The following is a 26967-nucleotide window of genomic DNA, read 5'->3' as shown; positions in this document are numbered from 1 at the left end:
CTAAGCACAGTGGGAGAGGGAGAGCTTCAGCAGTCCCTCCGTATGCATCTTGTAGAGGAGTTTGAATTCAGCGGGCAGCTGATGGGACTCCTGCCATTTGGTGGTGAATTTGGTGCCCTTTTTGTCGTAGTAGTGGTACGGCAGCTCCTTTCCTGTGTTGGGGTCCCAGCCGAAGGGCCAGAAGCCGTACAGGTGGATCTGGTCACACATGGAGGACGCCAGCGTGTACATCAGGATGCCGGTACTCAGGCGTTTCGGCGACAGCTGCTTGGTTTTCCAGTAGCTGTTGAGCACAAATCAGGAGCACAATTATTAAAATAACCGTAACTTTTTAAATTATGTGAAGTTTTTAGTCACTTAAACGTACAATATGTATTTTTTTTTGCCGCTAGCCTAGAGGTCTCCTTTAATCGAAACCATGGATGTAAACTCGGACATTTGATGATGTTGTCAAGTTGCGTGGGATCATAGGAGTTGTTGTCTTCATTGTTAACCATTGCCGATGTATCTGTTCACGGAACGAGTTAATCTATTACAGTTTAATTCACATTATGTTAATTAACATTTATTTACGTCATTATAATGAAATAGCTCAAGTTTTTCCCACATACTGTAATTACTTGTACTCCCCGCCACTGGGAGACTTACTTCACCGGTGGGGAGTGGGGGTGGAGGTGGGTGTGGTAGTGGGGGCGGAGGTGGTCTGTTCCCCGATGGATCAATAAACCTTCTGTTATTCCCATTAGCGTTGTTAGCACCCAGCGCTGGGGTTTGTGCTGGCTGGGTTCCGGTTGCTGCAGTCGCTGGTTGAGCTAGCTGGCTTACTTAGTTAACTACCCATATAGCTAATGTTACGTTGGCGAATGTAATCGTGGGTTAGTCCAGCGCTGTTAAACAGTGGTCAAAACAGTTACACTAAAAATAACTCTACGAGCGCGTTGAGTTTTGTTTTAACCTTATATCGTTACCCACCAAGCATTAGCATGAGCCACTTGTCAACGTAGAACATTGTAGTAAACTGGATTAATATTAGAATATAGCAATACATTAGGTCTGTATTACTGTGTCACAAAGTGGCATGTAATTACAATTACAGTGATGTGTGGCAGACAAATGCTTTTTTGTTGTTCCAGAGTATAATTCTGTGACATTATATGATTTACCATTACTCTCTAACGTATCATTTGGTGTTTTAAAGGTTATATGACAAAATTAACAGGCAACTAAACGTTACGCTCCATGTCATTGTTAAAAATGACAGATTTCTCTTGGTTTGAACGTTGTTGAAAACATTTGGGGAAATTACTAAACTAAACTAAAACACTTATATATAACATATGTAGAGTCATTTTTTTATATTTAAATCCAGAAATATTACATATTATATATTTTAAAGGGTAAAACACCAGAATTTAATCTAGACCAAAGTGCAGCCATTAATCTCTATTTTCCTCTGTTATATGTGTATCTTATCATATGTTAGTGAGAAGTATTTGCATTTTCTGTTTTCATTTGTTGTTGATGCTGTTTTCTGTTACTGTAATACAGCCTTTATGTTTACTTGCTATCTTGATTATTCACTATAATGATTTATGTTACACAGCATTAATTCAATCAGTACAACAGTCATTTCATAGTCACCACTGTCATTGTTAAGCTGCTGTCAACGATCAGCAATAATAATAATTATTGAATGACAGTATTTCTGTTTGAGGAGAAAGACTGAGCGCAGAAGGGTGGTGAGTATGATATTAGAGCTGCAAAGAGTAATCGATTAGTTGTCAACTCTTCAATTAATCGCCAACTATTTTGATAATTGATTAGTCGGTTGAGTAATTTTTTAAGACAACATTTTTTGATTCCAGCTTCTTAAATGTGAATATTTTCTAGTTTCTTCTCTCCTCTTCTATCTATCTTTGAGTTGTCGACAAAACAAGACATTTTAGGACGTCATCTTTAGGGCTGAGGATTTTGTCGACTAATCGATTAGTTGATTTAATTGACAGAGCTGTGCGCTTTGAGAGGTGGTTAAGACTAGAAAAGCACAATATAAATGTAGTTAATTAACCATCTGTAAAACTGAGTTTCTCCACAATTAATCCTGCAAAAGCACCACTTTAAATCTTGCCATAAATGTGCTCATAAGTTTCTTGGAAATGAGTAATTAAGCATGAATAAGCATAAAAAATGACTAATCGACTAAAGAAATCTTAGTCGACTAAGACCAAATCGACTGATTAGTCGACTAATCGACTAAGAGGTGGCAGCCCTAGTCATCTGGCTTTTGGAAACACTGATCCACATTATTCAACATTTTCTGACATTTTATAGACCAACTAATCGAATAATCGAGAAAATAATCAACAGATTAATCGACTATGAAAATAATCATTAGTTGCAACCCTATGACTCTGTAGTTGCTGATAGAATTAGAGCTGTAAAAAATCTAAATGTTGCCAAATTTACTATGTGAGCCATTACAGTATAGGTAATTCCATGTTGTTAAGATTTTTTTTTTGCCAAAAAAGAAGAAATAGATTAATATCCACATGTTGTGTGACACATAAATGTAGGCACAAACCTGAACAAATCAAATTTCACTTTTTAGAATTGTCATTCAAAAAAATCTAACAAAAGGCTGTTATTGAAAGCAACTGAATCTAAAAAAAAAACTAATCTGACCACTACTAATGCTTTCATCAAGAAGTCCTGCTCTGCAGGATCACAGAGGGGAACTCTCCAAACCGGCCTCAACAAAACCATTTCAAAAAGTCCTTGAGGTGCTGAAAGCCGCCTGAGCTGCTTAAACGTGGTTATTCTTCCAGAGCAGGTAGTCTTAATGGGATTGGTGAAGATTAGGTTACTGTACGAGTAGCCTATTCTGCTGCTTCAACACTAGGCACCGGACTTAAATCCCTCTCCACACACACAGTTACAGCTATGTGCTATACGTTTTTTTATAATCCGGCTTTGGAGATTAAATCTCCTCTTTGCCATATAGAGCACAGCTCAATACAATGCAACCACACTAAGTACTACAAACAGGGCATAAATACTTGGCATTTTAAACACAGACAGACATACAAATAGAGAGTGATAGATTTACAGACTAACAGGTCCAGAAATTTTTCACCCAGAAACCAATGACTAACATGAGTGGTATCATTTTTAGAAGACAGTGTTGACCATCCTTAACAGGTGTTAATGGGTCTTAATAGTGTGCAAGTACACTTTGACAAGCAGAAAGTCACTGAGAGGCACAGGAGTAAAAAGAAGGCAACTATTCGCCCTGACCACTTCCTAATGACATACATAGCACTTCTTGGACTGGAAAATTGTCCAAGAAGTGGAAATAATCCAAACAGCGATTACGTTTGGTAAAAAACACCAACTAGTAATTAAACTATAATTTATTTTTGTAAATGGGGTTGGGCTTGAAAATCTATATTTTTTCAACAAATCTGATTTAAAAGGCAAAAACCCAACAATAAATATCTTATTCCTCTGTGCCATAGAGACTCATTGTATTAACTATTTAAAACAATCAATGAGCCACACTGTTAATCCACAGCTGAAAACAGTCCCCATATGAGCAGGGGTTAAAGTGGGCTGGAAAGATCTGGAACAGCATTCCAGCACCTTCAATTAATAAGTAAATTAATCCTATTGGCAGTTTCATACATCAGTGTGACGCCAAATATCCATTTTAGCGTTTCCCCTATTCATTCTTAGCAGCACACCATCATGAGTCCATGCGCAAGGCAACTGTCTGTGGCTAGTTCAAATTTCTGTAATAATAGCAGGACAGTTGCATGCTATCTAAACTGGTCAAGTCAGTGGAACTGGTAAAGATCACGTTGTCGGTACTGGTTACAAACAGGCTTGATAGTGAACGCCATGGTAACATGCTGCAAATTCAGTGTTTTATAGCTGAGTTACATAGATTGGTGATGCTGTTTTGCGCTCATTGCTCTCTGTGAAGTTAGCTGGAAGTGAATGTAGCCCCATTGTGTTTTACGTGGACTGACTGCGTCGGACTCTGTTTCAAAAGCCTTTTTGTCATATTCCACTTTAACCCCTACACATTTTTTAAAACTACACTTTACGCTAAGTACGCTGTTGCTTTTGATCTTTTAATGGGATTTGATGACAATGTGAAAAAATTGATCTGTACCTAGATATCTTATCTGGAGTAGGAAAAAAATATGTAAATGCAGGTGTAAATGCATGCAGAATGCATTGCAAAACGAATGCAATTAGAAAAGCCAGGCCAAAAAGGAACAATAAGTACCTTGACTTGGGACACGCTCTGATAGAAGAGTTTGCTAGCTCCGCCTACCTTTCATATTGAGATCTGATCAGAGTGAGGGCAGAATGAAGATAACATTACTAATACCAGATGTAAATATTATGGTTCTGGAAGTTAAAATACCATATCAGCCATAAAGTCTAAACCATCCAAGGAAGACTGACCACAAGCTTTGAGGTTGTGAAACAAAAGTTTCTGCTCCTCTACAGGCTAGAAGTCTGTTTAAATGTTACATGTTACATGTTTTATACGCAATATTATGGAGCAATACTACACTACCCACAATCCTTAGCGTAACAGCAATGTCTATAATTGGTAAAACTCATGTTCACTGCAGCCGTGAACGGCTAGAGCGAGCTGCTGCCATTGAAGTCTATGATCGTTTCTGTACACAGTCTTGTACCTTTGCCTTTTCTGCCATATTTAAAATATTATTTTGCACCCAATCAAATGTTTTATGGTTACGATTCTTCTTGTAGCTGTTTGCTTGGTCCCAGGCTCTAAACTCATTACATCAGCATTTAATGAAACAGCAATGGAGATATTGAACGGGGCTAACACCAGAACCAGATCCGTTAAAAAAGTGGCCGGTCACTGTTGAGCTCTATGCAAATGCTCATGTTAAGATGCCATTATCCAGGCACAGATCACAGGTTATGTAATACTAGGTGGAGACGTGATCTTTGCTGTAAATCTACTGCAGTGTTACTGTGTGTCTTACCTGTTGACATACTGCATGATGTTTCCCGGCCAGGCCAGCTGGACTTTCAGCTGACCTCGATGTTCCACGAAGAAGTCCACCAGCGTCCTTGTCACTGTGGCTGACGTGTGAAAGAAAAACGCCGGGATCCACAGGATGGCACCGTCAAGCTTCTTTAGGCTTAGGAAGAAGTTGTTCCTGTCCTGCACAGTAAGTAAATTGTTGTAGTATTTCTCCAGGATACTGGGGTTAAAGGTCGTCATGTTTGTCCGCCGCCCAACGTCCTTCTTAAAGATCTCGGTCGGCGCAAAGTTGCAGCGGAAGACAAAGTCAAACTTCTCGATCTGGGCTCCACAGCGCGAGCCAGTAAGGATGCCGCTGTTGCCGACCACGGCACAAACATTGTAGTGCTTGTTGAGGATTGGCGAGACGGCAGGGAGGAGCGAGTGGAAGTTCTCGCCGATGGAGAAGACGTACTTGTGGCTGGAGTAGTCGTAGTGCATCAGCTGTCCGATTCGGACTGAGTCTCTTATCAGTGTGAAGTTGTGGGGGATGTCGATGTATTGGGAGATCTCCTTTCTGCAATACAAAAATAAATTTTTGTTCATTACTGCATCCTTACTTTAAAGGAACACACCGACTTATTGGGACTTTGTCTTATTCACCGTATGCCCCAGAGTTAGATAAGTCCATACATACCCTTCTCATCTCCGTGCGTGTCGTAACTCTGTCTGACGCACCCACCGCTAGCCTAGTTTAGCACAGATCCTGGAGGTAACTGGCACCAACTTGTCTACTGCTCCCAATAACTGACAAAATAACGCCAACATTTTCCTATTTACATGTTGTGATTTGTATAGTCACAGCATGTACAAATAACAAGGTCACATGAGACACAGCCATCTTCTAACCGTATACATACTGGGAACTATTCTCCACAGAAGGCAAAGCACTGCTACTTGGGTGGAGTGATTAGCGCAATACCTGAAAAGCACCGTTGTTACTCTCTGCTCCTCACCACGGGGGTTCTCAGGTGCTGCAAGCAAATCGCTCTGCCCTGACAGAGTTACGACACACACAGAGATGAGAAGGGTATGTAAGGACTTATCTAATTCTGGGAGATACGGTGAATAGGCTAAAGTCTCAATAAGTCGGCGTGTTCCTTTAAGCATCCACAAGTCCGTCTAAAACCTCTCTGTTGTATTTCGTTTTGAATTTTTCACAACACCCACTATCTCAGTACAGGGAAATCTACAGGGGGTGGACACAATAATTGCAATACCTTCACAGTGCAATGGTGTTAGATTGGACTGTAGGTTGTTCCAGGTGGACAGAATAACATTCACCTTCCAACCTAAAGCAACTAAATATATGTAAGATCACCTCATTCAGTTCTGTACATAAAAGGAAGTCATTAAAAAATATGAAAAAATGTTTTGGGAAACCTGCAAAACATAGGACTATATTATATTACCTGCTGAACAACAGGAACTTAATTTCTTTACGCATTTTAATTACACTTTCCTGTTTAGTTTCAGAGCCATTTTTAATTAATATATTGGAAAGTTAAATGCAGCAGATATCTTAGAGCCAAATATCTCTAAACCAAATATAACCAGAACTATCTGCATCAATATATGCTATTTGCGTAAAGATAACCTTTAACATTAATTAAAACAAATCTTATAGTACGGCAGAAAGAACTACTGAGCTGAAAGGTATGGCTGCTCGGTAATGTTGCTTATGTGTAAGTGTGTAAGCTTATTTTACAGGTCTGCTCATTGTACGTCATGGTACACTGTAATAAGTGCTACACCAACCATGTTTAATAATAAATAGTTGTGATCTAGATTATTTGATCTGTTTTATCTTAAAAAGTATCAATATACCTTGTCTTTACTTACAATGTGTCAGTACATACACAACAATATATTTTAAATACAACTATCAAGTTTATTTGAGTAGTTATTACTATGTGATTATTACATATTATATTACAGTACATGAAGTGTTATAAAAGTGAGTTGACATACACAGTCTATGTGAGTAGTTATGTCTGTGATTGCTGTATAGACATGAACAACAACAGGGCAACAGCTTGCTTGAAAACTTAATTTCATACCCGTCGGCGCTGCAGAACTGAAAGGATGCTAGTTAAAATGGTAAGTTAAGCAATTTTAGCCAAATTATTGCTGTATGATTGGTGAACTCATGCTAAACCGATTATTCTAGAGGTCCTGTTTGGCAGTAAATGTTAACTAACGTGCAAATCGTACTAACTGACCTGCATGCATGGCAAGCTAAGTTAGCTACCCGGTGGTCCTGTAAGCTACCAAGGCAGTCAGGGCTGTTATCGTGTTTAACGCATCCTAACGCTAAAGTTAACTGAAAACAGACTCCTGAAGCGAAGAGATTCAATGTAGGCTAAGCTGATTTAGCTGATATTCAATGAAGACAGGCTACAGATATGCTCTTATGTATGCCTTTGCTAACGTTATCACGTTTCAGCCTTGAATTGTATCGACTCATGGTCTACATTGTATCCGCCATCTCGCTTCTTTAATTTAGCAATAACGTGGTGTGTTGCAGAAACCCCCCACACAAAAGACACTAACGCAAGGTAATTACAACTTAAGTTAACATTAGCTGTTAGCTAAGCGTTAGCTGTTAGCTAAACGTTAAACACAGAGATGTGATTGTTGAAGTTCAAGTTGTTTACCAGTTCTACACAGAAATGAAGCCGCTAACATTAATAACATAATGCACAAAATGAATCACACACAAAGGAAAAAAATAAGAGTGAAAAAGAGAGACAAATAGGCTACATTACAAACAAACAAAGCTGATAAAATGTAAGGTTTTGGAAGTCACACTGAGTAAATATACATAAATAATGTTGTACAATAGGGCTGGGCGATATGGAGAAAATCAAATATCACAATATTTTTGACCAAATACCTCGATATCGATACCACAACGATATTGTAGTGCTGACTATTGGTGCTTTCAAAAAATATTTACACACAATAATTATCAGTAATGTGGATATAATGACTAAGTGGGTAAAGGCAAATACATCACTTTACTGTAATGTAGCCTTTAAAACCAACTCCTACTACTTACCAAATCACGATATTACAATATCCAAAATCTAAGACGATTTCTAGTCTCATATTGCGATATTGATATAATATCGATATTTCGCCCAGCTCTATTGTACAATGAATTATAAAAACCATTATAATGTTGATGCCTGTTATAGTAGCAGTGTTTCCTTTAGGATTTCTTTTAGCAGTGGGGGCAGGTCTGTCGTCCGTTAGGGTTAGGAGACTCTTACCTTATTACTTTTTAGAGTGTACAGTCATAACCGTGGATAAGACAGTTGACACAGGGACCATAACAAAATGTACTTGTAACAATGGATTAAACAGTGGATTAAAGGAAATCCGAGTACTGAACAGATCTGATGAACAATATACACAGTAAAACCACTTAATACCAGTTGTGCATTTAAATTCTGTCCTTAAATCCAATCAGAAACAATGGTAATGATGACAGTGACCCAGTAATGTATAAAATTCTCAACATTGAACATGATTAATGCAGATTAATGTGGATAATGGAGGAGCAGATTTTTGATGTTGCAGTTGTTCTCTTGTATTGTTGCTACTTTGTTTCTTCACCCTTTAGCCCCTTCAAACCTGATTAAACCCCCTTTAACATTCAAGCCTTAAAAGGGTGATAGAATGATTATATAGGGTATTTTACACTGTTCCTTAAGGTCTCCTAATGGGGTTTGTAACATTGGTTGGGCTGAAAATTGCCCGAATGCTATTTTATTAGGCCCTTAACTACCCTGTGAATATGGCTCTATTTGGAACAAGAGCTTTTCTTCCAAATATGGTATGCTCATGAATATTCAGAATGAGCTATGCGCCTATTGGTTTGAGCAAACTACATAGAAACACATGGGAGACTCGACAGCAGGTCTAATTGCAAAGTTATACATTGTTTGTCGGGCTATTACGTTATTAAATTCACTTCTGAGACTTTTTTAAGCGAGAAATCAACTATATTAAGCTCAAATATGGGACGTTTTACGAAAATGGATGGCTTATTGCAAATTTGGTAAGACTGTGTGTCGGAGTTCAGCTGCCGGTGCTGCCTGTGTTGCTGCCTCGCTGCACGGCCTGCCTTCCTTTACACACCCCGGCCTGCTGTGAGCTCGATTGAGCTCCGTTACGGCTTGCAGCCCACAGCACTCCATACCTGCGCAAAGTCACCGTTTTGGGGTTAATGGACCAAACGCTGTTGCGCTGACAGAGCTCCAGGGCCTGCAGTTCCCCTCTTCCTGCTAGCTAAATGGCCCGTGTGTGAGAGTGATAGCGCGGTCAGCGAGCTTGTTACACCAGCAATCTCTTACAACAGTTCCAGTTAATCTTGGCTGGCTGTCAGCATAACTAGCTATATTTACAGTTTGAATTTTGTCACGCCACTTATACAACATATCTCTAAAGGTCTTATAAAGCTAACAACGGTGTCCAATTTCAAGTTAATGAATTTTTGTGAAGATTAGGGGTTTCGTTATCTATGACTGTCCCTTCAATCCTAGCTATGTGTGGCAAGCTACAAATCACAGATAGTTAGCTTCATTTTTGGCGTAATTTCTGTATATTTACAGTTTGAATTCCATCACGCCACTTATACAACATCTCCCTAAAGGTCTTATAAAGCTAACAACGGTGTCCGATTTCAAGTTAATGAATTTTTGTGAACAGTGGGGGTTTCGTTAGCTATGACTGTCCCTTCAATCCTAGCTATGTGTAGCTAGCTACAAATCACGGATAGTTAGCTTCATTTTTGGCGTAATTTCTGTATATTTACAGTTTGAATTTCATCACGCCACTTATACAACATCTCCGTAAATGTCTTATAAAGCTAACAACGGTGTCCGATTTCAAGTTAATGAATATTTGTGAATTTCAGAGAAATTCTAGGAGGAGCTAGCTCTCATTGATAGAGCTACATCCAGCCGCAGGCTCTATCAATGAGACTCGCGGAAAAGCAGCGTTTATTTCCCCAATCGTTTGTTTAAATAACTCAACACATTATAATTACACACATTAAAAGATTAACTGGAACCTGTGGTAACAGATTGCTGGCGTAACAAGCTCGCTGACCGCGCTCTTACTCACACACACCGGGCATTTAGTTAGCAGGAAGAGGGGAGCTGCAGGCCCTGGAGCTCTGTCAGAGCACCGGCGTGTAGTAGTCCATTTGCCAAAAACCGGTGACTTTGCGCGGGTATGGAGTGCTGTGGGCTGCAAGCCGTAACGGAGCTCAATCGAGCTCAGAGCAGGCCGGGGTGTGTAAAGGAAGGCAGGCTGGGCGGCGAGGCAACAACACAGGCAGCACCGGCGCTGAACTCCGACACACAGTCGGACAAAATTTGCAATTAGCCATCCATTTTCGTAAAACGGCCCATATTTGAGCTTTACATAGTTGATTTCTCGCATAAAAAAGTTTCAGAAGTGAATTTTGTAATGGAATAGCAGAGATCTGCGTGACCTAGCTAGATTCAGAAGACTACCTGATCTCAGGTCAGTTGTGTAGCCTATGTAAATGTTGGGGCGTGACTGTTCTCTTAACGTTCCGGATTTACGCTAGTTGCTTGCATAAGCAACTAGCTTTGTTGAGATTCGCCCGTTTTCAGCGGCAGTTTCAAAATATGAGATTTTCATAATAAAGGGGTGTCAATGGGACTTTGAGCTTGTATGTATGTCCTATTTACCCACCGAACTGTCGTTATTCAACTATGACAGGGTAAAATCGGTTTTGCATTCTATCACCCCTTTAAGTTTTGGACCGCAACAATGAACCAATATATAAGACAGCAACAGGCTGTCTTGGATATGGACTTGAAATTACTTGAAACTTGACTTGCACTTGGCCTAAGGGACTTCCGACTTGACTGATGGGTTAAATACATTTTAGAGACTGAATTATTGACATGACACTGGGCCAGACAAGACTTGAGACTTCAATTTGAGTTGTCTTGACTGACTTGATAGTGCTTTGAGTTTCCAAGTTAAACTTTAATTTATATTGTAAAAAACAAAATGATGCTGGATTCAAATTAAATGAAACATTACTACTGGTGCTTACTTCTGTAAGCACTAAAATCATGCTGAGCTTTCAAGATGGCCAAAAACCACCACATAAAGAGAGAGACTGTGTGTAACCTACTTCAGCTGTAGAAAAGCAGAGCTGTTGTAGGTCCATTTAGAGGAGTTCTGCATGTCCTCGCTGAGCGCGTTGGTCAGAGGAGTGAAAGCTGGATCCAGATACTTCAACGCCAGCTGAGAGCTAGACAGACGAGGAGGAGATAAAAACACAGAGGTTAACCCACTCTTCCTGTGTTAAGAGGAGGTCGGCTTCATTCACTTGCAATTCAAAATCTTTTGAGGAGCATTTTAGCTCTTTACAAAAAGGTTTATAGATAATGCAAAACATCCTCATTTACCTGCATTGCAAACCATTAAAGGATAATTTGTCTGACAGGCCAAGAAACACAAAGAGTCAGGTTGTTAACAAGCTAACACCTTAGCAAGATTATTGAAAAAAACTTTTTTTGGAGTTAGATGCATAAAATGCTCAAACTTTGCATGCATAGATTTTGCAAATTTACTTAAAATCTGTGATAAGATAGTACACTTTTTCGTGTTGTATCTAGTTTTCTGGTCGTGCATCTAGGCAGCAGCCATGATGCTATTTTTTTCATGTTTCTTAACAAAAAAAATGAACCAAAGTATTAAATTAATTTAATCAAAAGACAACTAAAAATGTTCTATTGCATTAAAATGCTTCTTTGGTTTGCAAGAAGCAACAGAGAAACACAATATAACTACTTGATTAGTTTTGTTCATGTAAATATCTTGTACATAAATTTAAACTTGGTGTGGAAATACCTTGAAAATTAAAGTGAGATCCCCTGACTGCTTGTGTTTCTTGATATTGTAGAAATAATGTCCAAAAACTTTTTCAGTACCACCCTCTTCACAAAGCTAAAATGCCTCCAAAAGAAGCTGATTGAAATATGCAAGTGTTGAGCCATTTAGCAAAGAGATAAGGTTTTGTTCCTTTAGGAAACCAGTTGCAGTGTTCATTTACACTATCAGCTCAGTGTAAACTGACTTTCAGCCTCTTTCATTACTCTAATCTGGAATAATATCAATCCAGCGTACTGTGGGAAAATGAGCATTACGGCCAAACTGTTGCAGAAATGATGTCCATCTTAGAAAGGTTTTCATGTGGAGTGAAATATTTGCCTTTCAACCAAATTTGGTTTCATGTACATCCTTCACTTTCAAGACAGTTTTAAAACAACCATCAACATCTTGAAATGATGCCTTGTTTACCACATTTCAAGACACTTAAACAGCATGAGAAATTTAATGATGCCACTTTGTTCGTAAATTTTATTTTTTATTTTTTTATTTTAGGACTGAACATGCGGTGAACATGCTTTATAAGATGAACATTTTTTTTGCAATCCAAGAAGCCTCAACTCGTCCAATGCTACAAATGATTATATTAAAATCAAGACTTAACCAAGAGATTAACAATGTATTCATTTACTTTTCAAGCTTTTCTATGTGTGATCTTTGCATGGAAACCTTGACATTTTTCATGTATTTGATTATTTCTTATTCAAGGTGCTGTCTCCTGGTAGAATGACTTCCTCCTTAGGTCACGACAGCATTCAGTCCATTCAGTTTCCTGTAAACGCAACACTCTATGTCTTAAGCAGAGTCTCTGTGCATCTGGTACAGAGAACGATCCAGGATGTGTTTTGCCTAGCTTAGCACAAAGAGTGGAAGCAGAAGAAACTGCTAGCCTGAACACACAGCATGTCAAAAGTAATCTCCTCATAGTGGCAGTTACAGGTTTGACCTCTGTCTTAACTCCACTGTCAACAAATCCCAGGCAGATTGGTGACTAGCAACAAGCTAGTCACCTAACAAACTGACCGCAGAAAATCTAACATCAGCCAATGGATTGTGTAGCTAACGTGGTGGCTAGCTGGTTATGTAGCCAGAGGATCACCATACCACACATGACGTCCTGGTAATTTCAGACACTCTGTGTTGTAGATCGTTGTTTAGAAAAATTAATACACTGGATGGTAGGAAATCTTCTTGGTCAATTTCAAGGTGGGAAAAAGAATAAATCAGGTGTAAAGCAACAAAAACACACAATTAATTCCAACATTAGTGTGGAGCATGTCAAATAAAAAATGGCCAAGGACCTCTTCCTCTCCCCCAAGTGGAGCACTGCTTTGTATAGGTGTTAATGGAAGAGATCTAGTTGAGGTAATTTTTGTTTGTCTGTTTGTTACAGCCTGCTGTAAAGTAACGAGGCTGGCCTCCCCTGAAAAGGGGACATAAGTTGTTCATTTAAGCAGCAATTACGACCCATATTTACGTTTATATTGTCGCTGCCCTCTAGTGGCTGTAGTAGTTATGACAAAAGCAAAGCAGGAAGTATGGTGACAAATTACAAGACGGGCAAATTTCCACATAAGGACGTAAGTTGGAGTGGTGGATGAGTCAAACAAATACAGGATTTTCACCCAGGAGACTGTGGTTTGAGTCCCGTTTGAAAATAAAAATAAACTGTGAGTTTTTGTTTAACTTTACGGAACAAACGGAGCTACGTCACGTTCGCGTCATGTGCGTAAGTAGCGTCTGATTTTATCCCAAACTTAACTTAACTAATTAGTGTTGTTGCCTAAACATAACCAAGTAGTTTTTGTGCCTAAACCTAAACAAACTGCAACCGCTTCACAATGTTAACGATATGTTTAACACTGCAATCGTTACGTTCTCTGGTTAACATAAAAGGTAGTATTTCCTGCCACCGCTAGGGGTGCTAATTTATGAAACGCTCCTGTGGGTCGTACTAGAGGTTAGGAATAAAAGGCCTATATCGTTGTATGGTTTGAAGGACTTGCAGTTGAAAGAGAAAACACCTTAGAAAGGACTAAGAAGATTGCCTATGGTGAGGTTGTATTTTCATCATTTCTCATTATGTATTTTAACTCCTGAGTGTCTGAAATGTCCATGTTCCATGTGATGTCCATTCAATGTGAAATTAGCACGCTATCTAACAAGATACAACATGCTAATCTGACAGCATTGGACTTGTCTGTATGTCTAGGTTTATCTCTGTTGATGAAATTAGGCTAGCAGTTTTCGCCTCAAATTTTTGTGGTAAGCTAGACAAAACCCATGACCTCTCCTTGTATTGGATGCACAAAGACGAAACCGATCGTCTCATTTGACTCTGAGAAAGACAGACATAGAGGATTTTCCACAATCTTGGTTTAAACAGAGAACTAGCCTCACTAGTCTTCTGCCTTTGACTAAACATCAAAATGTCAAGGTTTAAGGTCAAGACTCTGCTATGGCAGACACAACTGGTCAAATAGTATTTGCAAGTAAATTTGGTTAATTTTGCATGAAGAATGAGGTTGGTGGAATTTACTGCATCAGGACAGTTCAGACAGTGGCAGAGGTTTGATCACTGAGGAAGCAAGTGTAAACATTCTGTAACTTATACTGTCCTGCATGGCAAACCCCACCTCTGTGCCAGTCTAAGACCAACCATAAAACGTATGTGTAAATACTGTTTGACCTGGATCTGATGGCAGTCTGACCTCCAGCAGCTTTATTTTATTGTTTGCAGCACCCGCCATCTTTGAAGCCAGTAAGGCTCAGCCAGAGAGGTGCAGCGCTGAATCAGGATCAGCATGATGTAGCTACTGATTAGGATGTGTCCCGCAGAATACAATGGAAATACTAAAGATGAGCACATTGCAGTTGGGAATGGTCTCACTCTGTCTCCAAACTTTTCAATTCAGTCTGGATTTCCAAAATATTTGACGTATATATTAGCCTTTATACTGTATGTTTGCAAGTTATTATCTTCTGTACATAAGATAATAACTAAGATTAAGATTTGGGGGCTAGGTACTATTTTGTTACTAATTCCCAAATAGGTATATGATTCATTTTAGTGTCAAGGAATAGAATGTTGAATGAAATAACAAACTTGTCAAAGATAACTAAAAACGTCAACATTAACTGAACGTTTCTAAGAGAATAATGAGATTATGTGACACACTATTCTGTTGTGACAAATACTGGCTAAACTCCACAAAATGAGATCTGAGTGAACTTTGGAAATATATTTTGAAAGTTTACTCTTAGTATTCCTCTAAATTCTTTATTTCATGCTGTTTCAAATCCAACACCACACCATCTAAAAGGCTTCAGAGAAAAGTCAGGGTCATAGACTTGTTGCTTTGTGTCTGGTTAGAGACACAAACAGTTCAATGTTCAGTGTCAGACCATAGAGAGATATATGCATATATAGATAGATGCATAGATAGATAGATAGAATATCATTCTTCAAAAGAAAAATATAAATATTATAATAAAGGAAAAAGAAAGACAGAGTACATCCTTGTGTTTTGAATTCAAACTTCAGCACTCTGTATTCACCTCAGGTCAGGTTTGCGAGGCGGCCTCTCGCTGCAGGAGGAATGTAAAACAAAAAAATAAACTCACTCTTATCTTAATCATCACCAGTGACTTTAAAATGACATGTAACTGACAGAAAGGAATACCTTAAGTAGACTATATATAGGCCTGGCATGCAGAGGTTAAGTGCATTTCAAATACTTACTTGATATTATATTATTGTAACAATAAAACACTTATAATTGTGATATAATATAGCTCTAATGGTGATCATTTGAGTTGTATGGCACTTTTTCCAACAATTGCAAAGTGCTGAAAACAAAAGACAATTATTTCCCCAAACGGGCACAGAACTGTACAAGACCTTTTGGACGCACTGGAAAAAGTGAATCCATTCACAATAAAATGTGAAAGTAAATTAGCAGCACCAAATTTTCAGTCACATTTACTTTATAAAACTTAGTGTTTTATAGTGGCAGAGTTGTTTTTCTTTCTCTACTTATGTTTGCATGTTATCATGCTGGCGTTAGCATTTATTACCATGCACCACTGTGCCTAAGTGCAGCCTCGCCTAGTTACTAGTGTTGCTGTAGACTCTTAGTCTTGTTCTTCTATTAACCATAAAGGAGACAGCTATCTCCTACGTTTTGTTGTAAAAATAGATACCAGAAAGTGATTGGCACAATGAAGGGTATAGTTAAGACGTAAACAGAGCTACAGGTTAATGCTCATGACGTTTGGGTGGGTAGTTCGTCTCTGCCTCAAACAGTACTGGGTATAACTAACCAGTTATAAGTCATCTTTACCTCTGAGTAATTTCAAACTGTAGCTAAACTTAATTCTTCACTGCCATGTGGCATGGACCTTTCTCTCCTGGATCTCAAATAAAAGCATTGCACATGGGATATGTGCCTGCCTATAATTACAAAGAATGGGAGGTGCATGACCATGCACTGCAACAGCTTGCAGTACCAAAATGCTCAGGGACTAGTGATCAGGGGTTCTTTTCTTTTTCTAAGATCCAAACCTGCAGCTGCCTCAGCGAGGACCGAGCCTCTGTACATGTGGCATACACTCCACCAGTTGAGATATCCAGGCACTCCGATCAGGGTTTTTTAATACACACACCCATTATGAGAGGCAAAACGCACTGCCCAGCCGGCAAAAATATGTGTTAATTGACCACCCAAACCCGATTGGCAAACCACCAACTGTATGCTTCGCGCCTGTGGACAACCTCTAGTGACAAAGCTGGTCACAAAAGCAAAGGCTTCCACCTGCTCCCTGGATCCAATGCCTTCAGCCCTGGTCAAAGCATGTCTGCCTGTCCTGTGTCCCATCAGGGTTGATGTCATCAACTGCTCCTTGGAATCTGGCATAGTTCTCACCTACTTTAAAACTCCCTCAGTCAGCTGATCTCCAACCTTCCATTCCTAAGTAAAATCCTGGAAAAACAGTTGCCATCAGTCCATCAGCATACAGTATGTCCAACCCTGAGCTCAGTATCTACAGTCAGGATTCAGACCTGATCATAGAACAGAGACCACCCTCATCAAAATCACAAATGATCTACTCACCACTGCTGACTCTGGACACATCGGTATACTCATTCTCCTCAACCTCTTCGCAGCCTTTGACACAATCTCCCATACCATTCTCCTCAACCGCCTATCCCATTACCTTGGTATCATTACCTGGCACAGCTATCTCCTTGTTTCTGTCTTACCTCTCACACAGGAAGCAATTTGTCACAATTAGCAACTCCCGCGCTGACCCAGCTCCGGTCAACCAAGGCGTGCCTCAAGGCTTGGACCCATCCTCTTCACCATCTACATGCTCCCCCTTGGTCAAATTATATGGCGACATGGTCTCAGTTTCAACTCCTACGCCGATGATACACAGCTCTATATCAGCACCAAACCATCCACTCAGCTTCCCCCCCTGCCCATGGTCAACTGTCTGCATGACATCAAAGCCTGGATGTTAACCAACCTACTCAAACTTAACAGCAATGAAACAGAGCTCTTGGTTGTGGCCCGCACTGCTCCAGAAGGTTGGAGATCTCATCCTGGATGTGTCATCTGCCCATCCTCTGAGGTCTGCAACCTTGGTGTAATCCTAGACTCCACCCTCTCTTTCCATACATCAAATATATCACCAAATCCGCCTTTTTTCATCTTAAAAACATTTCCAGAATCCCGCCATCACTCTCTGACTCCGTGGCAGAAACCCTCATACATGCATTCATTACCTCCCATTTGGACTACTGCAATGGAGTTCTGTCTGAGGTCCCCAGCAAAACCCTAGACAGGCTCTAAAAGAAAAACTCTGCCACCAGGGTCCTCACCCACACCAAGTTCTGTAATTCTGTAAAGTGTCCTTGGGTTTGAAAGGCGCTATATAAATAAAAGTTATTATTATTATTATTATTATTATTATTATAATTATTATTATTATAGCACAATCGCAGGGCTGAGACAAGGCCAGAGACTAGGAATGAGTGCCGCCACGCTCTCCAAGGTGCTGATCCTGCTGCTGGCAGCAGCTAAGGCTAGGGAGCTGTCCAGAGTGCTCTCTTTCTCCCCCGATCAACATAGTGGGGAGATCTAGGCTGAATTAGTCCTGTGGCAAGTCCACACAACATTCCGGGATAAGAGAAAAATGTGCTCTGGTTTATTGGCATTTCATTAAACCAATCACAATTATCTTGGGTGGCGCGAAGCGATAAACACAGGTTTGTTTGGAGGAACGTGGGCGAGCTCTGGAATTAAAATGGCTGTTGAGTGTGATGAGAATTTTACTCAAAAAAAAGATAAATAAATTATAATTTGATTGTCGGTTCTAGCTCGGAGGACTTTTCCCAAATCGACCAAAGTTTAGAATGCCAACACAAAGAAAGCAGAAGGTGAGGGACATCTGGCGGAACCTCCGGCAGCACTGGAGCAATCAAATGAAACATTGCTGATTTAGATTAAGGCTGAATAAACAGATGAATTGCTCCGATGTTCTTCATTGTTGAATAGCAGCAAAACAAGTAACCATTAAAGACATGAGCTCTCTCTCCTCTATGATTAAGTTAGTCATATTGTCAGTGGTAGCCTCTTCATTCTGACGGTGGCGGTGTAAACAAAAGCTACAGAAAACACATAGGGGAAAAACTAGTAGGTGAAGCCTCGACACTCTAATGATGATAAAGCTGCGAGTGTGTGTGTGTGTCTGTGTGTATCTGTGTGCGTGCGTGTGTGATGGTGAGAATGAGAGAGTGACAGAGAGATGGGAAGAGAAGGAATATGTTGCATGCAATGTTTCTGTAAATTATTGTTATTTTGGCTTTTTTGGCCTTTATTTCATAAGACAGCTGAAGACAGGAAAGGGAGGAGAGAGGAGGGAGATGACATGCAGCAAAGGGCCTTGGGTCGGACTCAAACCCGTGCCGCACACGCTCAACCGTCGTGCTACCAGGGTGCCCCGTTTCTGTAATTTAATGATAACATATTCGGAACATTTTCATGTAAGCTTACCCAAACCTGGATTAAAAGTGTTCAGTAAATTCCGTGGAAATCCGACCATTGGAGACCAGTATAAATTTGGGTCTGATGGTGGTGATAGAAGACAGGTCGAGGGTCACCAAGACAATTTGAAATATACTCTTTTTCATTGTATTCTGGCCAATCGTTTTTCAGAGGAAAGACAGACCAGTCCATCAACTGGCTGCAACACATACAGAGCAAAAACAAAAATGTCACCACGTTCCTTGTCATACACTCTCAGTCTACAACAACACAGCAGGAAACGTATACAGTATAGATTTGTCCACTAGAGTGTTTTGTCTTGGAAAAGCTGCCATCCTTCGCATGTAACTCACTCTGAGTTTAACCTTGGCCCATGGTGCCGGCGACCGAGGAGGAAAATGATTACAGCCGGGTGGAAAATGAATGTGGCTCTCATGCTGTAAATCAGATCCAAGGACGGCTCACTGGCCTCCAGAACCTTCATCAGAACGAGGCCATTTTAGCGTCACACTCCGAACTGACCGAACATGTTAGACAACAAAGATTTACAGAATGATTTTCCATGGAGCTGTACTGCAGCGGCCCTACTGACATCTATTCAAAAAGTATCAGAGAGCTCTTCTGGTGTCTACAGACATCCTGTTTGAACAGGAATCAGATGCAGGAAACCCAGATGTGCACGTGCACACACACACACACACACACACACACACACACACACAAATACTGATAATCTGACCATATATACCATAAAGTGCCACACTTACAGTTAATATAATTTATTTAAAACAAAATTATCCAATTTAAATTTGTATTCCTTTAATCTTTTCATCACTTCATAATGTGCATAAAAGTAATGGAAACATGGCAGTAAATGGACTTAAGAAGAGACATACTGTAAGAGCTGGGAGGGAACGAGGAGATCTGGTTTACAGCTGTAGGATTAAGTGACAGATGCCCTGTTTTCCTTCAGGCTGATACACTCTTATACTGAACGAGAAAACACACTGACATGTGCTACATTCAGACCAGTTTATTAGGGCAAAGCTTTCTCCTCATTTAAAAACAAATCAGCAAATCAGTGTCATCCGCCATTGACATCAGACATAGAATGTAGGCTGCCTAGTAAGTGATTCTACTTTGTATTTATTATAAAATGTATTAAATTGCTGTCTGTTAAAAAATATAAACCTGATGTGGGCTCATTTCTTGTTAGATTCCCACCAACTTTCACCTTATCTGATGACTTTTAAATCATAAAGAAGTAAGTGGCTCTGAATCCAGGCAGTTGCTAAATACATTCAGCCTACATGTAAATATACGTAGCCTATAGCTGCTAGTAGTAGAAGTGATACCAACATTTATAACAGTAACCATAGCAATAGTTGTACTAGAGTAGTAGGAGTAAGAATTCTAGGAGTAACAGTAGTGGCAAAAACAGTAGTAGTAGAAGTAGCCATAGTGGGAAAATAGTAGTAGCAATGGTAGGAGTGGATTGATTGTAGTACAGTTAGGCCTACATGTAGTAGTAGCAGCAGTAGTCTGGATCAAGGGACGTCCCTCACCTTCTGCTCTCTGTGTGTTGCTGTCTCAAACTCTGTTCTCTTCGGGAAACGGCAACAAACTTCGAGCTAGCAAGCGACTAGCTGAATATGGCAACTTTTGTAGAAAATTTGCATTGTTGCCTGATTGGTTCTTTCACTTTATTTCCTTAATTGGAACTGTGGGGCCTAGTTTAAACCATTAAACAGCCCCCGACCAAAAGTATACTAAATGATGTGAATAAGGGTGTCCACATATGTTTGGCCCTATAGTGAATAAATGACAAGAATGCACATTTGAATACCGTATGGTCTAAGAAACTAAAAACCTAATCTCACAGTGATTACCCAAACGATAGAGAATGACAAATGCTGCATGAAAGCACAGCAGAGCAGTCTGTGAGCTGTCAGGCCTCAGACAGCACAGAGGCCTTCACAGTGCTGCAACTTTTGAGTTGACAATGTTTATGTATTTTTTCTGATTAGATTGCTAGACCCTACCAGCACAAACTGAGAGGTGTTCAACTGGAAAACTATAAAAAAAAAAAAAAATCATTTACAGTATGAGGATTTAAGACAACCAACAATTGGCACGTTAGAAGGTACATACTGTAGCATATCAACATTCAGCTGTTTTTCTACCTTGTCAGCATGTATACACCTGAAATAACTAAAAATAAATCCAAACACTCAGCTGATTTGATGCAAACCAACAGTCAGCATATAGCCTACGTCTACAGCTCTACAGCCAGGCCTGGACTCACCGAAACCCAGCGTGGAACATGGACATCCTGGGTCCTCCATTAGGTCCGTATCTGGGGGTGCTGAGCAGAAAATCCTTCTTGATGGACACGTAGCTGATGAGCGACAGGATGAGCAGCGCCACGCTGAACATGACGAGCCCCAGCGCGCTGGCGATCCGCACCATCCTGCCTCTCTGCGGACACAAGCACCCCCCACCCGGACCAGAGGATCACTGGCCGGCCAGGACGAAGAGACAGCCAGCCCCCAGGCGCACCGCATCAGCGGCAAAGCGAGGGCGCTTCACGTAGATTTCAGAGTCCATGTGGGGATGGAGGGCCAGATGCGGTGGCGCGGCAGCGGCGACGCATGGGCGGCGGAGAGGAACGCAGAAAATGCAGAAGGCCGGACAGGCGATCAAGGACGCGCAAACCTCGGATTTATTGACGCTTAAAACATTGGACATGAAGGGCTACAGAGTGGAGTGAAGAGTAGGAGGCCGCGTTTTTGCAGCCTATTGCATAGCCAAAATATGAGGCAAGAAGGTTGCGACGCGTCCGCGGAAGAAACGACGCAGGAAGAACGTGTGACGCATTGACAGTCAATGCATCGCAGAATGGAGAACAGAGGAGGGAGGCGGGGGGGGGGTCTTGGAGGTTTTTCTGCCGGCATGCAGGGGTCAGATGAAAGCCGGCATCATAACCTCAAGGTGGTGAAATGAAGCGGCGACACGCGGCGTCTTGCAGGGAGATGACGGTGGCGACCGTCGGATGCTGTTCCCTCTCTTCATCTGCATCCTCGGCGTGTCCCTCCTCCTCCTCCTCTCTCCGGTAGTCTAATTCATTAAACCGGTGTATCGCTTTAAGGAGACGCAGCTCTTGTATGGCGGTTAGCAGATAAACAGCAGCAGCATCCGAGGCGGAGCTGTACGCAGCTAGAGAGGATGCGATGCGAGGGAGGGGGTGGGGGTGGGGGTTACAGGGCATAAGTAGGCAATCAGTCTGAACTCAAACATCTTGACAAACATGTGAAAATATACAAATATAAAGGCCACGTTTTCTGCTGAAGTGAACATATCTATTAAATGTATTTGACATAGGGCCTATGCTATTTTAATATGTTCTTAAATGTGAATGTTTTAATATGTTCTGATATGAGTGTTATGAAAATGCCGGGTGTAGGCTACAATATGAATGACAGCTATGTAACCCAAAGGGATTCCCTGTTACTAGGGCTGTCAAGCTAATTAATAAAAAAATAATCTAATTAATTCCATGCTATGGATTAGTTATTCTAAATGAATCACATAAAGCCTATCAATATTTCTTGTAAGAAGCATTTTCAAAAATTCCCAAAAAAAATTTCAATTGATTTTGGTAGATGAGTGAATCAATGCTGGACTAGTCTGGATCAACGGAAGTACATTTCCAGGATAAAGCCTGACATCTGGCTTCCGGCTGACATCAGGCTTTGCCCCTCACTTTCTGCTCTCTGTGTGTTGCCTTTTCTCCGAATTCCTTTGGTACGGGAAACGAAAACAGACTCCGAGCTAAGCAAGCTACACGCTGAAAATGTCAAGTTTTGAAGAACAAGGCCGGCCTGCTTGGTTCTTTTGGGAAATGATTGTAAAGATTTACAATGAATATGTTTAAGGCATTTACTCTCTAACTGGGACGTTCTGGGACCGATTGGTGGAATTGCTGTGGACGAAGTAGACACAGCGATACACTGGTCAGAGCCAATGAGGTTTAACCATGTATCCAGCTAATTTAAATAGCTCACGTTACTGTATTGGGTGAATAGTTACCTTCATTAATACTGTATGTGGCGTTTTCTTTTGCGGGGTACAAATGTTTCACCAAAACAAGTTTTTTTCCTGAGACCATTTTGCAGAGCCACCGTTGCTGCGCCTGGAGCTTACATAGAGCCACTGCAGGCGATATGCAAACAATCTAGAACGTTTATTTTTTCCTATCCCAGAATGTAAGTGTGGTGTAGGCTGGCCTGAGCTGACTCCACAGCGCTGTGGAGATAGGTCTGGCAATGTGGGACAAGGCCTGGACCAGAATGTTTAACTCTGTTTCAGCTCAGTTTAAGAGTCTGTATTGCATTTTGCTGTCATTTGCACTCAAGTTTCTCTCCTCACACACGCACACACACACACACACACACACACACACACACACAAACACAGGCCCAACAGACACTTATTGCTTTCTCTACCAACATTAGCTGCTCTATTTGAACAATGTCAGGCTGAAAAACCGTGCATGCAGGGATTAGCAGAGGAAAAGTTACAAGAAAAGTTATTTTGACAGCCCTACATATTACACAGTTGTAGAAAGATTCATTTTTAGGAAGCTGTAGGATCTATATCAACAAGATTACAGCCATGCTAAAGCAGCTCTGTGCTGCACAGTGTCAGCGGTGCTTTGGGATAAATGCTAATGTTAGCATGCTAACATGCTCACGATGCTAATGCGAGCATGCTGATGTTGATGTTTAGCAAGTGTAATGTTTTGATATGTTCACCCTCTTAGTTTCAAGACTGTCCAACGTTTAAATTAGTTGAAACACTAATACCCAAACCAACCTATGTTCACATTCAAGTGACAAAGACCTCTAGTGCCCAAAATAGTGACTCTTGTCAGTTTGGTAGTAGTGTGAAGGTGTTATAGAGTGATACAATCACATTAATATGGGTACCAAATTGAATGGAAATCCATCCAATAGTTGTTGGTCTATTTTAGTCGGGACCATATGGTGGACCGACTAACATTCTGACATTGCCATCCCTAAAGCCATGCTGCTAACATAACAAAAATAATCACACTGGTTTCGTTACATACACTTCTTTATGTAATACAATTGATGGATGGCTCTGTAATTAATAAGAACGATAAACCTACATTATACATCTGGGTTTAAGGTATAAAATGATTTATAGTGTCATTGATTGTGAATCATTTTACACAGCAAACAGACAGACAGCAAGATGCTCTATAGACACATGAAAACATCAGACAGAAAGACAGGCTGCCATTGCTGCTGGCATTTCAACATTTGACATTTCTGACCTTTCTACTGTTCTTAAGGCCTGATTGAACCAAACACACACACACATACATATACACACATACGTACACATACACATGCACCACAGAGAGGGGGGAGGGGGGGTTGCAGTCAGTGCAGTCAGCTTTTTCTTCACAGTGTTTTCCAATTGACGAGAAAAATATTACATTTTTTTACGATCGCTATGACACTTTTTTCAATACTTTTAACAACTTTCCTAAACTCTTAACACAGTTAGCACAACATCTGTCTGTGTAGGCTATACAATTAACACATTTCTTGTTGCTTTGACACAAAATGCATACAGTTAACACAAATTTAAAATACTTGAACTTCTTTTACATACAAGCTCCACCAAGACCAAAACAATGGATCTTTACTGCCAAATGTACAAATGCTTTCACACTGTATGTCAGAACAGATAACAACATGTTCTAAACCTAACTTATAGGCTAAAGTCAAAGTGAACAGCTGATCATATTGTAAATTGAAACCCAAATATATCCCCTGCATTTTATATTTCCTGCATGTCTTCCCCCTCTCTCTCTCCCCTTTCTCAACAAGCTGTCCTGTCAAATAAAGGCGGAAAAGCCCAAAACATAATCTTCAAAAAAATCTAAACCCAACAAAACAAAAATTTAGCGAGGCTTCAACAGAAACTGCCGTGCAAAACACAATATATGATGAATACAATCACTTGTGTCTGTTCAATGTCGATACAGGAGGAGGAGTGGTCTTCTGGTCCCCCACCAGCACACTGAAGACACTTGGGGTCTGCAGGTCTTTATCTGAGTGTCTTGAAAGGGCAGACCTGACTGACACATATAAAATAATGCAGTTTCTGTAATTCCATGACATTGTGCTATGATTGACTAAATGTTCCTGTTGGGAGAGAACATGTGTTAATGTTCTGGAAGAATTATTTGATTTTGAGACATGATTGCATTCTTTTGGTAAACAGTGTATTGTGTTAGTGAATTATTGTATTTTGAAAATCAGTGTTGGAGTTTAGTTTACAATGTGTGATTTTGAGCATGAAATTAACTGTTTTGCCAATCGTGTGTTGTAGTTGTGTTGGTGCGTTAAGAGTTTAGGAAAGTTGTTAAAAGTATTGAAAAAAGTGTCATAGCGATCGAGAAAAACTGTATTGAGTAACAGCTGATTGAAGCTATGCAAATAGATCAATCACAGCTGATTCCCTTCTAGGAAACACACTCAGGTGATGAGGTTCAATCATATGATCATATGGTGGTACAGTAAAAGAGGACCTATTTGAACAATATACTGTAGATGAACACAGAAAATAAGAAAAAGGCCTTCACGAGGGAGAGGGAGAGGAGTACCAGGACATTTCTGTCTCTGTCTCCCTTTTTTCATAAACCATACACTCCATAAAGCTACTCTGAGATAGGTCATTTATTTTTTGTATTGAATATCCGCAGCAAAAGAAACAAATCGGTTTGGTTGGGTCAGTGGGTAGAGCAGGCGCACATATACTTGGAAGTTTGTGCCACAAGAAATAAGGCAGTTTCTGTAATTCCATGGGATGTTAGTGTTTTGTATGACATTGTGCTATGATTGACTAAATGTTCCTGTTGGGAGAGAACATGTGTTTTGGAAGACTTATTTGATTTTGAGACACAATTGCATTATTTTGGTAAACACAGTGTAATGTGTTAGTGAATTATTGTATTTTGAAAATTAGTGTTGGAGTTTAGTTTACAATGTGTGATTTTGAGCATGAAATTAACTGTTTTGCCAGTCGTGTGTTGTAGGTGTGTTGTAGGTGTGTTGATGCGTTGGTGCGTTAAGAGTTTAGGAAAGTTGTTAAAAGTATTGTAAAAATTGTCATAGCGATCGTGAAAAACTGTAAACTAAATCAATGCCAGTATATGTGTGGTGAATGTGTGGTGAGTTTGTTGTTGAGCAAAATGTGAAAAGCATTGTACATTTTTGCTTGAGACATTCGACAGCATACATTTCAACTGGTTAGATTTAGTAATTGCTAGTGTTATTAACGCTGTCCCTAATCCAGACCACACACTCATTTTAAGCAGGTTTTGAGTATGTATTGTGTTCACATTGGAAAAGTGACAATATTACATTTACTCAAAACAGCCGGTTTACAGACCAAAATGCAATTTAAAAAAATTATTTTTTTGGGTTGTGACATGTTTGTGTCTGCACGAGTTAATACAATTCTAAGGTCTAGTAAGAAATCTTGTGTATGAATGTATCCGCCAATTTACATGCATCTACGAATGAGATTATATATTATATATCTGATTCAGTAGTGTACGTTGTCAGTCTCAGATATGGAGACACTAGCACAAATGCCTCTTTTTAAGAGTATAGATGATGTATTTAAATATATTTTTGGATATTTTACATTATGAAATTGTGACAAGCCTCTAGGATTATTTATGTATTACATGTAAGTGTTGTGTGTATTGTGCTTTCATTTTATTAGACCATGAGTTCGTAATAAAGTCTTGTGTGTATATATCTATGTTGTTAATGTATACTTTTGTAGCACAATGCAATG

At 40.0% G+C, this 26967-nt stretch overlaps 1 protein-coding gene across 1 annotated transcript; it reads right to left on the bottom strand.

Annotated features, from left to right (window-relative positions):
• Positions 1-25368, bottom strand: st8sia3 (ST8 alpha-N-acetyl-neuraminide alpha-2,8-sialyltransferase 3). Its single transcript, XM_028602338.1, has 5 exons — positions 25359-25368; positions 21371-21539; positions 11256-11375; positions 5031-5588; positions 1-283 (listed from the first exon to the last, which is right to left on the bottom strand). The coding sequence occupies exons 1-5, from the start codon at positions 25366-25368 to the stop codon at positions 1-3; spliced, it is 1140 nt and encodes a 379-aa protein (XP_028458139.1).
• Positions 25369-26967: the final 1599 nt, after the last annotated feature.

Source organism: Perca flavescens, chromosome 16 (assembly GCF_004354835.1).
Source record: "Perca flavescens isolate YP-PL-M2 chromosome 16, PFLA_1.0, whole genome shotgun sequence".
Lineage (NCBI taxonomy): Eukaryota > Metazoa > Chordata > Actinopteri > Perciformes > Percidae > Perca > Perca flavescens.
The sequence above is the reverse complement of the archived record's forward strand: the minus strand, read 5'-3'. Positions and strand labels throughout refer to the sequence as shown.